Raw genomic sequence first — 13,068 nt, 5'->3', positions numbered from 1 at the left:
GCTTTTAAAAATATTTGTTTTTTTACTCTAAATGTTAATTTTAAAATAATCTTAATGGGTATAAAATACTTCTCAAAGTAATTTTTTGTTTTTAATTTACTTTATTTATTATTTATTTACTTTTGGCTGTGTTGGGTCTTCATTGCTGCGCGCGGCTTTCTCTTATTGAGGCGAGCGGGGGCTACTCTTCGTTGCGGTGCGTGGGCTTCCCGTTGCGGTGGCTTCTCTTGCTGCGGAGCACGGGCTCTAGGCACGCGGGCTTCAGTAGTTGTGGTTTGCGGGCTCTAGAGCACAGGCTCAGTCGTTGTGGCGCATGGGCTTAGTTGCTCCGCGGCATGTGGGATCTTCCCGGACCAGGGCTCGAACCCGTGTCCCCTGCATTGGCAGGTGGATTCTTAACCACTGTGCCACCAGAGAAGTCCTCAAAGTAATTTTTTTAAATGTTTGAGTCATTCTAGCCGAAGCTTCATTTGGACTTTAAATTTGCTTGCAGCCTTCTTAGTTACCTTAAGATTGGTGACACCAGCCCACCTGTGCCCCCCTAATTAGCATGTTACACACAGGGCACACTCAGCGCTGAGCAGCTCAGACTCCCCCACTGAGCAGGGCCTGCTCTGTCTGCACCTGTCAGACCTCAGGCCAGGATGCACCTTCTCCGGGGAGGAGGAACCAAAAGAGCCCGGAGGGGCCAGGGCACTCGTGTGGTTTCTTCGGCACCTTCCCCCGGGGCTGCCACATAGCATGCTCCAGGTGCACAGCCTACTGGCTGTGAGGAGGCCCTGATCTCCCAGATTTGATCCAGCCCTGCATCCTCCCCCTGGGAGGGACTGCAGACAGGGCAGGGCTGCCAGGAGCATGGCCCTGGGAGAATTCTTCTTCATGCGGGCGGAGCCCTCGGGCGGCTCATCTTCAGCTGTCTGCAGAGGGACATAAACTGCCCACTTCAGAATCCACATTCCTCTACGCAGTGCTGTACCTCCGAGTTAGTAAGAGAGTCCCTTTTTCTCTTATTGGGCTAAAAATGGTTCTTTTGTGATAACTAAGTTTAAAAAATTGCATTTATGAGAGAAACATGTTATTGTAGAAATTTGGAAAATACAAAAAATGTTTAAAGAAGGAAAGAACTTAAAATCACATAAAATTCTACCACTTTTAACATTGTGGTGTGTTATTTTTTTTCTCGTTTTAGACGTTAAGATTGCAGTATTAAATTAATTTTACATTTGCTCTTTGCACTGTGTATTTTCCCTTTTTTTAAAAACTACATTTAAATATTTCTACAGTATTAAAATTATAAAGTTACTTTTCAAAAGCTGCTGGTAAAAGATAAATATTAGAGTCTCTCCCTGCTATTTCAATATATGTATTTAAAAATAGTCTCTGGTATACAAAGAATTTTCCTAAAGACTGAAATTTCATTATACCTTCTGGTTAAGGTTAAACATCATGAAATGCAGCACTTAGATGAAAAAATTGGGCCCTGAAGTTGATGCCTCCTCTCCTACCAGTTTTTCTAGTTCTGAGAAGGTACCAAGTGAAGTGGATTAACTTCAGAGATACGCACGTCACATTTATAAGGCTCTGTTAATGAAAGGCCAGATTAGCTGTTCTGGATTTAATGGAGGACTTTATAGAAAGTCCAGCATATCCTCCACCTGATGCCACGTGTGTGTAGAAGTCTGATGTGCTGTGTACTCTTGGCCTTTCGTGCGGGACAGCTCGGCCAGGACCTCCAGTGCCTGGCAGGTCCCCTCGAGGGCGGGGCCGTCAGTGTGTGTCGCGGGGACTTGGCATCATGCGCGGCCCTGCTCTGTTGCAGGCACATGGTGCTTCTCAAGGAGCAGTATGGGAAGCAAGTGGTCGTGAACCTGCTGGGGAGCAGAGGCGGAGAGGAGGTGCTCAACAGAGCCTTCAAGGTAACTGGCTTCCCCGCCTGGGGGGGCAGGGAATGAGGGAGCCGAGGGGCCCCTGCTCAGGGCGGGCTTCCGTGGGGACTGGGGGACAACAGCCCTGCTTTCCGCATGTTGGGGGAGACTTTTTCCAGCAGAGCTTCAGCATTAGGTGATTTGGGCTACTGACAAATGAAGTTTAATTTCTGTAAAGCAATGGTTGGGAGAATTTGCTCAAAATGTAAACAAAGCATCTCCCATCTCCAGCTGCATTTCCTCCACTGCTCCCCACTGGGGCATCGACCACTCGGGATGGCCAGGCCTTTCCCTGGCTCTCTTGGACGGACACACACATGCGTGAACGCACACATGCATGCACGTGCACACGTATGTTTGGGCTTCACCCCGTGCATCCCTGACCTGCTCAGGGAGCCGGAGTTCCCTCTTCCCTTGTTGGTCTGGCCCAGCTGCTGGCCAGCACCTTCTGGCACGTTCACACAGACACCCGCAGGGCACTTGTGCCTAAGTGGCTCTTCAGAGCCCCTGCTCGGTTTAAAGCAAGCAACCCTAGATAATTTCCTCCTGTGAACTTGGAGCCTTCAAGTCATCCATCCTTGTCTGGGCTGCCCCTGAAAGCTGCTTCCTGTGTCCAGCTTTCTGTGGGCTCCCCGCGACTTCCGGCACACGTTCAAGGGAGATGCATGGAGAAACCCTGGGCGGGGAGGGAGCAGTGAGCAAAAGACTCCGCCCACCTCGCCTGCATCTCTCCATTCCCAGTGCTCCCACGTGTATTCGGTCTACTGTAGACCAAGCTGCAGAATGAGCTGTGGGCTGTGGGCCTCCACAGTCCTTTCCCAGCAGCCCATGTTCCCTGCTGAATGGGAAAAAAACCCCCTGTGGTTGTTCAGAGCTCAAGGAAGCCCCTTATGGAGAGAGTTTGAAGTCACACCTCACTTCTCGGGAAGAGTGTTCCCTGTGGTCCTGGCCCCTGGCCAGTAGAAGCTGAACCCAGCTGGGTGCTCATTTCCCTCTGTTTAGGAAAGCCATGTGCTTGGAGCTGAGACTTTCTGGTGGCCAGTTTCACTTGGCCAGACCTGCTTTTCCTGTTTGGTTTGTTGCTATTGGCAACAAGCTCGGAGAAGTATCTCCACTGCCACCCATCTTGGCAGCCGTGTTGGCAGCTTATTTTAAGGAAGAAGAAGGGAAAAAAAAAACCCTCGAGAATCTTTCCCCTTTATGCCTTGATTTTGGGGAGAAGGTGTCCTCAGCACACCCCCATCAGCTGGTGGGCCCCTGTGCAGGAAAGGCAGGAGATGACTGCAGGCCTCTGGCCCAGCAGGGGAGACCAGACTCCTGGGCAGGTAGGAGGTAAGAGGTGGACCTTACCTGGAGAGACCTGGGTCATGGTCCCAGCTCGGGTATCACATGGAAGGAGCTCCCTCAGCCTGTCAGCTCTGCCACGCTGAGGTCCACGCACAGGCAGCCGGCCTGTGACCCGTGGTTATCAGGCCACAGGGGACAAGGCACTTGCTCCAGATCATGAAGCCACCAAGTGTGAGTGCTTCAGCTTGGCTGACTGCTTCCCAACAAGACCTTCTTGATGACGGCAGCTGCGCGTTGGTTTGCATTCTAGCGCAGGAGGAACGGGCACTCAGAGTCCTCGGGACCAGATGGCCCGAAGCCCTTCTAGTCCTTCAGAGTCACTAGACTCTGGCTGGGCAAATGCTGGACAAGTCTGACCTGAAGCCACACAGGAGGGTGTGGTTGGCGGTCCGAGGCTGGGTGCCCTGGGAAGGCAGTGGTTCATCCTTTGCCCCGGGGCTGCCTGGTGAGAGGCTGAGGCTCCTTGTGTGGAAGGCAGACCTCTGCCAGGGCACCACGCCTGCCCGGCACCCACCGGCCGTGCTTCCTCAGGTCTGGCTCCGCCTTCAGTCCAGCTCACATGCTGGACCCGGGCCCGAGTGGGCCCTGAGCCCCTGTCTCCCCCACCCTGGAGTTTCACTGGGCTGCACCTCCCCTCACTGGGCGGCCTGGAGGACTTGCCGAGGGACTTGGCCGCTTCTGAGCACACCCTCCCGGAGTCTTGGCTTGTCAGGATGGGACTGGTTACCAGGGCAACAGGAGCTGGATTATGAGCTCCGCAGCCTGCTGCACTGCCCTGTACCTGGTGCGCCTATGGCACTCGGGTGCCTGCAGAACAGAGCGGTCCTTCCCCGTGGGCATCCTCCAGCGAGCCCTCTGGGAGGTGATGTCGGTGCAGGGCCCTGGGCTGCCCCGGGGAGCCGCACCCACTCTGGCTGTCTTTTGTCCAAGGTGGACCTTCTGCCCTTCTGCAGGCAAGATGCTCTTTGTGGTTTTGTCCCCAGGGTCTTTGTTCTGTGCTGCCCTTGCCGGGTCGGGGCTGGTAAACCACCGGGTCCACCGTAAGCCTTCACGCTAAGCCCTGCACCGTGTCGAGTGACGCGGTTGGCCGCTCAGATGCCCTGCCACCCTCTCCCTTCCTTCCCCTTTCAGAAGCTGCTCTGGGCTTCTTGCCACGCCGGCGACACGCCTATGATCAACTTTGACTTCCATCAGTTTGCCAAAGGCGGGAAGCTAGAGAAATTGGAGAACCTGCTGAGGCCACAGTTGAAGCTGCACTGGGACGACTTTGATGTGTTCGCCAGGGGCGAGAATGTAAGTCCACGGTGAGTCTCGCCTGCGTCTTGTCCTCCCGCCGGGTGAGCTGCCGAGTGGCAGGGGCTCTCCCGGGAGCGTGCCCTCCCTCGCTGCTCCTACGCTTGCAGTTTCTGGGGCCGCAGCCTCGGTGATATCGGGCACCTTGGGTTCTGGCCTTCTCCTTTCCCTTCCCACAGTCGGAGATGCTTGTGAATTTTGTGAGCAGATGATAAATCACGGTTTTCTGGCAAAATGTACTGATGGCGGGGACCGGGTTAAACGGTGGAGCCATGGTGACCATCTAACTTATCATCCGAACTGTGATGAAAATTAGAAAGAGTGAAGGGGGGCAGCTGGCATAAACCCAATTGCCTAAGGGAACTGGGATGCGGATTCCCTGCTCAGAGTGGAGGAGAAGGAAGCCCGGTTTCCGCAGATCGGTACAGTTGATGCTGATTATTCACAGATTCCATATTTACAGATTTGCCCACTTGCTAAAGCTTATTTGTGACCCCCAAATCAAACTCTTGGAGCATTCATGGTCATTCACCAGACCTGCTCAGAGCAGTGAGAAACTTGCCGTGCGTGTTCCCGGCTGAGGTGGGGCCAGGCCCCGCTCGGCCTGCTTGTTTCAACTCACCCTGCAAACAGGTATTCCCATGCCATCTGCTTGTCGCCACGGTTTCACTTTTTTGTGCATCTTGTCGGAGATTTCACTGTTTAAAATGCCCCCCAGGTGTGGTGCTAAGTGCTGTGCAGGGTCCTAAGCCCAAGAAGGGTGTGACGTACCTCACGGAGAGAGTACGTGTGTTCGAGAAGTTTCGTTCAGGCACGAGTTACAGCGCTGATGGCCAAGGCTTCACTGTGGATGAATCAACAATATATATTAAATTAGGTGTCTTTAAACAGAGACACACATAAAACAAGGTTATATATTGATCAGTGGATGGAAATACGCGAGCGGAGGCTCACGGGAACATAGCCCCCCAGGAGCAATGACTCAGCGTTTGCTGCTTTGCTAACAAGGTCATTCGCCAACAGTTCACGCAACTTTCTAGAACGTAACTATGGTGATAACGAGATCTGACTGTATTTATAACGGCCCTGGTGTGCAGGCGCTCTGGGCTTGGCCACCACTCCAGCAGCGCTGGGACCCACCGCGCCGTGTACCATTGTGGAGGCCCCGCTGGGGTTTCCATGGGAAAGACAGACAGCTTAGGATCCACCGGGCTGAGTAACTCTGGTGGCTTTGGGCTGCCCGGGTGGGCTCTAGTTGGCAGGCGGCCTACCAGGGAGGAGGTGGGGGGTTCTTTCTCGGGACGAGGTTCCTTGGGGGCCTGCAGTCAGACGGGCCATTGTGCCACGGCCAGTGCTCCTTCCAGCAGAACTTGTAACTTGTGTGTGTTGTTTCCCGAAGTTTTCAGAAAGGCACTTTGCGGATGAACTGTCTCGACTGCCTGGACCGAACCAACACGGTGCAGAGCTTCATTGCCCTCGAGGTCTGTCTCTCGGGCCATCTGTGTCCTGTCCTGTGCCTTCAGGGGGACGGGCGGGGCTCAGCACCCTTGTTGGCAGGATGAGGGAGGCCTCACTGGGCTGACGTTCCCACTGTGGGGAGGGCGTCTAGAGATGTGTCCGGCGTCTAGAGAGAGGTCTCCCTGGGTAGCTGGCTCGCCGATGCCGTGATATGCCTTTGGCCTATCGCAGGCACGCTTTCACACGCTCTTTGGAATGCACCCCAGACATGGTGGCCCAAAGGTGCTACTACCATGGCCCAAAGGAGAAACGGTAGCCGTGTGTAGTGATTATTGTGAATGCTCCCCTAGAGGAAGGCGGGGTGAGACCGCCTGAGATGAGGCTGGGTTTGAAGCCTGGGAGGGCGTTTGAAGCCTGTGGTCTGCTGCCTGGGTGACCTCTCCTGGCTCACCGCTTGGAGGAGGAGTGGGGTCCGCGCTGCCTGCCGCCCATCCCTTGCTGTCCTGTTTGCGGGTAGTATTGGGGGGGGAGGGGGTCAGAGCAGGGCTGGGTGAAGTGTAGATAAAGTCGGGTGAATTGTAGAAGCCCCGTTCTCTGCTGCGAGGGTGCCTTGTCCTCTGGGGGGGCACAGAGTCACCCACAGCGATCCTCTGAGGAGGAACTCACGAGGATGACGCCTGGTGGTGTCCCCTGGGCGTCTGGGGGGCAGCTTCCGGGTGAGAAGTTGGTGACCGCTGTCCCCTCCTCTCCCAGGTCCTCCACCTGCAGCTTCAGAGCCTAGGGCTGAATTCAAAGCCCATTGCCGACCGATTCGTGGAGTCCTTCAAAGCCATGTGGTCTCTGAACGGGCACAGCCTGAGCAAGATGTTCACGGGCAGCCGGGCCCTGGAAGGGAAGGCCAAGGTAGGGGCAGGCCACGGGGGGCGGGGGGCGGGTGGTGCCTGTACAGGCCCCTCTCACGGCCTGTCGTCCGGCCTGTGGCAGGTGGGGAAGCTGAAGGACGGGGCCCGGTCTGTGTCTCGCACAATCCAGTCCAACTTCTTCGACGGGGTGAAGCAGGAGGCCATCAAGCTGCTGCTGGTCGGGGACGTCTACACTGAAGAGTCTGCGGACAAAGGAAGGATGCTGCTGGACAACCAGGCCCTGCTGGGTGAGGGGCTCCCGCTCCGCCTGGGGAGGCGTCCGGCTGCCCTGCCATCCAGAGGGCGGTGGTTGGGGGGTGCCGGCCTCCCCACCCCTCACGTCATCCCAGATGGTGGGTGGCAGGCGCCCCCCTGAGCTGCGGGGCAGCGGGAGGGAGCGTCTGTGCTCAGATCTGATCCTTGACTGTTCTCACAGTGTCCATGTCTTTGAATGTTAACCCCTCCAGGAATCTTTCTCAGCTTGAAAGCGTTCTTGGTCCCATTGCCAACTCTCATTTGTGGGGAGTCTTCCATGAGGGTGGCCTCCTGTTTCTATTACGGCCCCAGCGTGATCAGTCGCATGGTCTGACCAGCTGATCTAAGCAGCTTGCCGCTGTGTTTTGTATTTTAGGAGATGCTCAGCCGGGTGCAGCCGCACGAGGAGGCAGAGGAGAGGCTCAGGAAAAAACAAAGTTAATGCACTCACAGGTCCTAGAAATGCCACTCGGGACCACATGGAAAACGCCAGGGTGGTCAGGAGGCAGAAAGGCACTTAGGCCACAGCCTTTATTGCGGTTTCCATAACGAAGGCTGGGCAAGGTGTAGGACTGGCTAGTTTGAGTAACCGTGGGGGCTTTGGGCTAGGGATGGGCTCTAGTTGGATGGGACCTGGTCCTAGGATGATTAAGGCAGAGGAACATCACCTCCGGGGTGTGCCGGCCAGAAGGAGGAGGTACGGCTCTGGGTGGCTTGTGTGCGTGTAACAGGCTCTGGCTGAGTCTGAGAGTTGGCTTAGCCCCGGGAGGGGCACTCTCTCCCCGGCCAGAAGGTCAGATACCACAATATACAGAAGATAACAGTGTGTCCACAATACCAGCTGTCACTGTGGTTCCCGGTGCTTTCTGGACTCACGTGAGAGCTCACTCTTCTACTTTCTTAATTTGCACCATTTCCAAACCGAGAGGCAGGGAGAAGTGGAGAGGGGTTCACAGGGGTCAGAGTTAATGTCTTTGAGTGTTAACTCATCCAGGAATCTTTCTCAGCTTGAAAGGGTTCTTGTTCCCATTGCCAGGTATCATTTGTGGGGGAGTCTTCCATGAGGGTGGCCTCCTGTTTCTGTTCTGGCCCCAGGACCCTGTAGAAATCTCCCAGGGATGAGGACACCTTCTACTCCTCAGGGGCAAGACTGTCATGGTTCCCTCAATAGCTAGAGGTTTCTTTTTTTCTTTTTTCTAGAGTTGAGATATATTTGATACATAGCATTACATTAGTTTCAGGTATACAACATAATGATTCGATATTTGTATATGTTTCAAAATCATTACCACAGTAACTCTAGTTAATATCATCACCACACATAGTTACAATTTTTTCTCTTGTGATGAGAACTTTTAAGAAGTACTCTCTTAGCACCTTTCAAATATACAACACAGTATTGTTAACTGTAGTCACCACGCTGTACATTATATTCCCAGGACTTATTTAACAGGAAGTTTCTGCCTTTTGACCACCTTCACCCATCTCGCCACACCCGCACCCCAACCTCTGACAACTGTTCTCTGTATCTGTGAGTTCATTGTGTGTGTGTGTGTGTGTGTGTGTGTGTGTGTGTGTGTGTGTGTGTAAGATTCCACATATAAGTGAGCTAGAGGTTTGTTTGGGAAAATTTTAGTGGCATCTCATCCCGTAGAGCCTGTAAACATTATAGGGCTCATGGAAAAGAAGGGGAGACCCAGCATTTTTCCTTATAAAAATGTATAACTCTTGGTTTAGAAATTTTTGGTGTTTTTGAAAAATTAGTTTGCCCATGCTTAAAATGACTTCATACCCCTTTTCTACTTTTCTTCTTCCATCATTGGGGGAACTCCTATTTGGCTTCTGGTAGCCAAGGTGACATTTGTGTCAACCCTGGAAACAAGGCCAGCTCAATAAATGTGGAAAGAAGCTCTGAGTAGTACAGTGAGTCTTATTTCATAGCAAAGTAAATGTGATAGATATTTGGGCTAAGTCCCTAGTTTAAAAAATGGACTGTATTTTGGCTATCTAGAGGAGGGACTTGGCTCAGAGTAATGATTTTTTAAAGGCTTAAGTCTGAGGTAAAACAAACAGAACATTTCAGGCATGCGGATTGGAAGGTGGAAAATGCAAAGGTGGGTGTCAGACCCTTAAAGTTCCGTGTGTATATATTTAATATGGAAAGTTGCAGTGTCCACTTGGTTAAATTCCCACGAGATCGTGGAGTGACCGCCGAGGATGAGAGTCCCTGTGATCTGATGTCACAGCCTCTGTGGCTCTGTTGGGGGAAGGGTGTGGAGGGGACATATGGCAGAAGTGCCATGGGAAAGTGTTTGTGGGTGGTTTTTAGCCTCTTAGCACCTTTATAAGGAGCGTCCCTTGGTCTGTATAGATGGGATCGTGCATCCCCCTTTGACAGAGAGCCTGGCCATGTTTCTGGGGGTGTGCGTGGGGATTGGGGTGCAAACATGCCCTTTCTGTGCCCCCAACAGTGACTCCCAGGATTCTGCGAGCCATGTCGGAGCGCCAGGCGGAGTTCACGAATTTCAAGCCAGTGCGCGTCGCCGTGGGCACCTGGAATGTGAATGGCGGGAAGCAGTTCAGGAGCAACCTGCTGGGCACTGCCGAGCTGGCTGGCTGGCTGCTGGATGCACCCATGTTTTCCGGAGTCTCTGGATCCCAGGGTGAGCGTGGCCGGGACAGGGTGACAGGTGCAGACCCCTGGCCCCGGCCGCCGTCTCACCTCGTCCGCAGGTGGACTTGGGAAGTTGGGTATTTGGCCTTCTCGCTCCTTGGAATGTTTAGAAAACTCTGTGGAAAGTTAGACCACAGACACTTTTTTTTTTTTTTGGCCGCGGCTTGCAGAATCTTAGTTTCCCGACCAGGGATCGAACCCAGGCCCTCGGCAGCGAAAGTGTGGAGTCCTAACCACTGGACTGCCAGGGAATTAATTCCCTGTGTACCTTTTAAGAATAAAACAATTCCAAGGTTGACACCTCACCTTTTGTCTTATATCGTGCAAGGTAATATTTAATGGCCTCAGAACTCAGGATTCGAACACGTACTTTTTCTCCAGTCAGCGCTTAGGTAGGGGTTTTGCTTTTTCCCGCTCACTTGGATTCTGGAAAGACTCGTGGTCCGGTTCCCTGCCTGTTGATGTGCGGTGGAGGGCGGGGTCAGCTCTGCTTACGTACCTTGATCGACAGCTGTCCGGACGGTGCCCAGAGCCCCGTCCCCGCTCTCCGTGCGCTGTCTGCATGTGGCAGGGGGTTGGGGGCAGGGTAGCTCAAGTACCTTGTTCGGAGTCGCTGGGATGCCTCAGGCAGCTGAGTGTCGGGACACATCTGAAGGCAGGCAGCAGGTGGCTGCAGGGCTCTGTTAACCTACGATTCCCTGTTAAAGGGGACAAAGAGAGAACCGAAGAGCAGCACTTCTGCTCGCCGTGCTTCCTGTAGACCAGGCATTTCTGGGGCAGAGTTCATCAGAGCGGGTCCCAAGCAGGGCTGGATGTCCCCTTCTCTGACCACCAGGACAACAGTGCCCTGGGACAGGACCACAGTCAGACATGATCCCGGCAAGGCTGGCCCAGCGCTGTGAAAAGTACTGAGGGACACAAACAAGTATGAGCCAGTGCTGCCCCCTGGCAACTTAGGGTCTGGTTGCGGGGGCGGGTCTGCTGTGCGTGGAAGTTATCGGTCCAGGCACTCTACATGTGTTCTCCGATTTATGCTTTCCGACCACCCTGCGAGGTGGCCGCTACCGTCCCTCTTGCAGAGCAAGCAGCAGAGTTTGGAGAGGTTAGTGACGCGCCCAGGGTGTAGCCAGGGAAGAACCGTGGAGCTCACCACGTGGTCTGGAGGCGTCACCCAGGCCGTGGGACGGCCGGCCCACGAGTCGGCCAGCAAAGGCCTCCGTGGGTCTGACATCCTTTGTCTCCTGCTTGTTCTGCAGATGACAGCAGCCCAGCTGACATATTTGCCGTGGGGTTTGAAGAGATGGTGGAACTGAGCGCAGGGAATATCGTCAACGCCAGGTAGGCGGCCAGGTGTGCTGGGGTGGGATCCTGAGCCGGGAGCCTCTGCACTTCTGACTGCCCTCGCCTCGTCCTCACAGACATACGCCTCTCCCTTCCTCTCTCTTTGCTGATTAAGGAAATAGAAGGAAGAGGGGGGTTAGGCTCTGTACTAACACGTGGCTGCCTCGGCCACGTGTCCAGTGATTCACGCTGCGAGCTGGCATGTGTGAGCCCCGAGGGCATGGGCCGGGCTGGGCGGGGGCTGACTCACGTTTCCTGTGTGCGAGTGTAAGAAAGAAACCAGTACAAAGGAAAGAAAACCACTGGATTAACACTTGGTGTGAGGTCAGCTGGACTCTTTCTTTCCTAGTCCATTTCAAGGCACTTTCTGAACAAATAATAAAACCTGGTTCTATGGAGGTCTTATGAGCAAGGTCCTGTGCTGGGGTTCAGGTGGCAGGGGTTGGGTGGGGCACATGTTTGATGTGTACAACACAACCAGAAATATGCGGATAGCCCATTGCAGGGATTAAGGCTCACATGGCACTAATGCAGGAGTGCACAGGCAGCATGACGTCAATAAAGAACCCACTAAGGGCTAGAGGAGTTTACAGGTGGGAGAGCCTGCTTCCAGCTCACGCTAAACAACATCATTCTTTTCTCCAGTACCACCAACAGGAAGATGTGGGGTGAGCAGCTTCAGAAAGCCATCTCACGCTCTCATAGGTATATTCTCTTGACTTCGGCACAGCTGGTGGGCGTCTGTCTTTATATCTTTGTACGTCCGTACCACGTCCCCTTCATCAGGTAAGAACATTTCGCTTACGAACATCTGGGGGAACACGGGATTGTTTGATTCTGACTTCCTTCCCCCCACCCCCTTCCTGCAACAGGAATCAGGACCTGCCATTATTTTCGATAAATGTAACAAAACCCCCAAGGAAAAACCAAGCTGAATAGAATATTGTCTAGCATTTAAAAAGCCACAGTGGGAACCTTCTAGCTCAGGAAGCTGGACCCTTTTTAGAAAGAGTATTTCATGATCCTGTCACCCGGGCTCAGTTTTGCACAAGGAAAGGGATTCCTTGCTGAAATGTTAGACAGGAAACCTCTGACCAAGAGCCGGGTAACTCATCAGGAAATGCCAATTCTTTTGTCTCTTTTTAAAAGAATTCTAAATAAGATGCGTCGGCAGAAAGCCTCTACCACTGTCACCCCGTTATTGGGTCTCCAAAGTGACAGCTTTGTGAATGTCAGAAAGGGAAAAAGCTTAGGAAAAGCGTGTCTTTTAGGAAAGCCCGTGCGTGTCTGTGTGTGTGTGTGTGTGCATGTGTGCGTGCGTGGGGGTTTTAAGGTTTGGGAGGAGCACCCCTTTCCCCTCAACTGTCTCATAGCCTCACATTACTCCCTGGTCTCATTCATGTTGTTGGAACATCCTCTGGTCTTTCTCTTTGCCGATACCAGACAAAGAGATACTTGGAGAACAAGACTGTGCTCTGTGCTCATAATCGTCTTCTATGACCTTTGGGAAATGTTAAAGTCTGTGTCCCCCAGTTGTTTGCTGTGACAGTCTGGCAGTGTCCACAGTGAGTGGGTAAAAGTCAGTTACGGTCAGAGTACAGGTGAGGTTAGGGTAGAGGTCAGAGATAGAACGTGAGGAAGGGAGTGATGCCGAGGGGCTCCGGATTTCCCAGGTGCCAACTAAGGTCCCAACACCTGTGTCCCTTTAGCCTCAAGCTCGCACACTGTTGGCAGGTTATCCCCGTACCTTGTCTGTTGGGTGACAGTCCCAGGGAGCAGGCGGAGGCTTCGGCCCCTGGTCCTGTGGACCTACGCACTCACCTGTGTGCATTATAAGTTGGCATTTTAATGCCAGGCGTCTGCTTGGAAACCA

At 53.4% G+C, this 13,068-nt stretch overlaps 1 protein-coding gene across 8 annotated transcripts in view; it reads left to right on the top strand.

Annotated features, from left to right (window-relative positions):
• SYNJ2 (synaptojanin 2) overlaps positions 1-13,068 on the top strand; it is a 101,105-nt gene that overhangs the window by 64,208 nt on the left and 23,829 nt on the right. For 3 of the 8 annotated variants that reach the window (XM_057527782.1, XM_057527784.1, XM_057527780.1), the window contains 8 exons: positions 1,820-1,916; positions 4,404-4,576; positions 5,965-6,046; positions 6,777-6,926; positions 7,008-7,278; positions 9,652-9,843; positions 11,111-11,192; positions 11,841-11,981. In XM_057527782.1, coding sequence (XP_057383765.1) covers positions 1,820-1,916; positions 4,404-4,576; positions 5,965-6,046; positions 6,777-6,926; positions 7,008-7,278; positions 9,652-9,843; positions 11,111-11,192; positions 11,841-11,981 — 1,188 coding nt within the window. The remainder of the gene's footprint in view (positions 1-1,819; positions 1,917-4,403; positions 4,577-5,964; positions 6,047-6,776; positions 6,927-7,007; positions 7,279-9,651; positions 9,844-11,110; positions 11,193-11,840; positions 11,982-13,068) is intronic. The other 5 variants (XM_057527786.1, XM_057527783.1, XM_057527787.1 and 2 more) reach the window with 3 other exon arrangements.

Source organism: Balaenoptera acutorostrata, chromosome 14 (assembly GCF_949987535.1).
Source record: "Balaenoptera acutorostrata chromosome 14, mBalAcu1.1, whole genome shotgun sequence".
NCBI classification, from domain to species: Eukaryota; Metazoa; Chordata; class Mammalia; order Artiodactyla; family Balaenopteridae; genus Balaenoptera; species Balaenoptera acutorostrata.
Note: the sequence above shows the minus strand (reverse complement) of the source record. Positions and strands in the feature narration are given on the sequence as shown.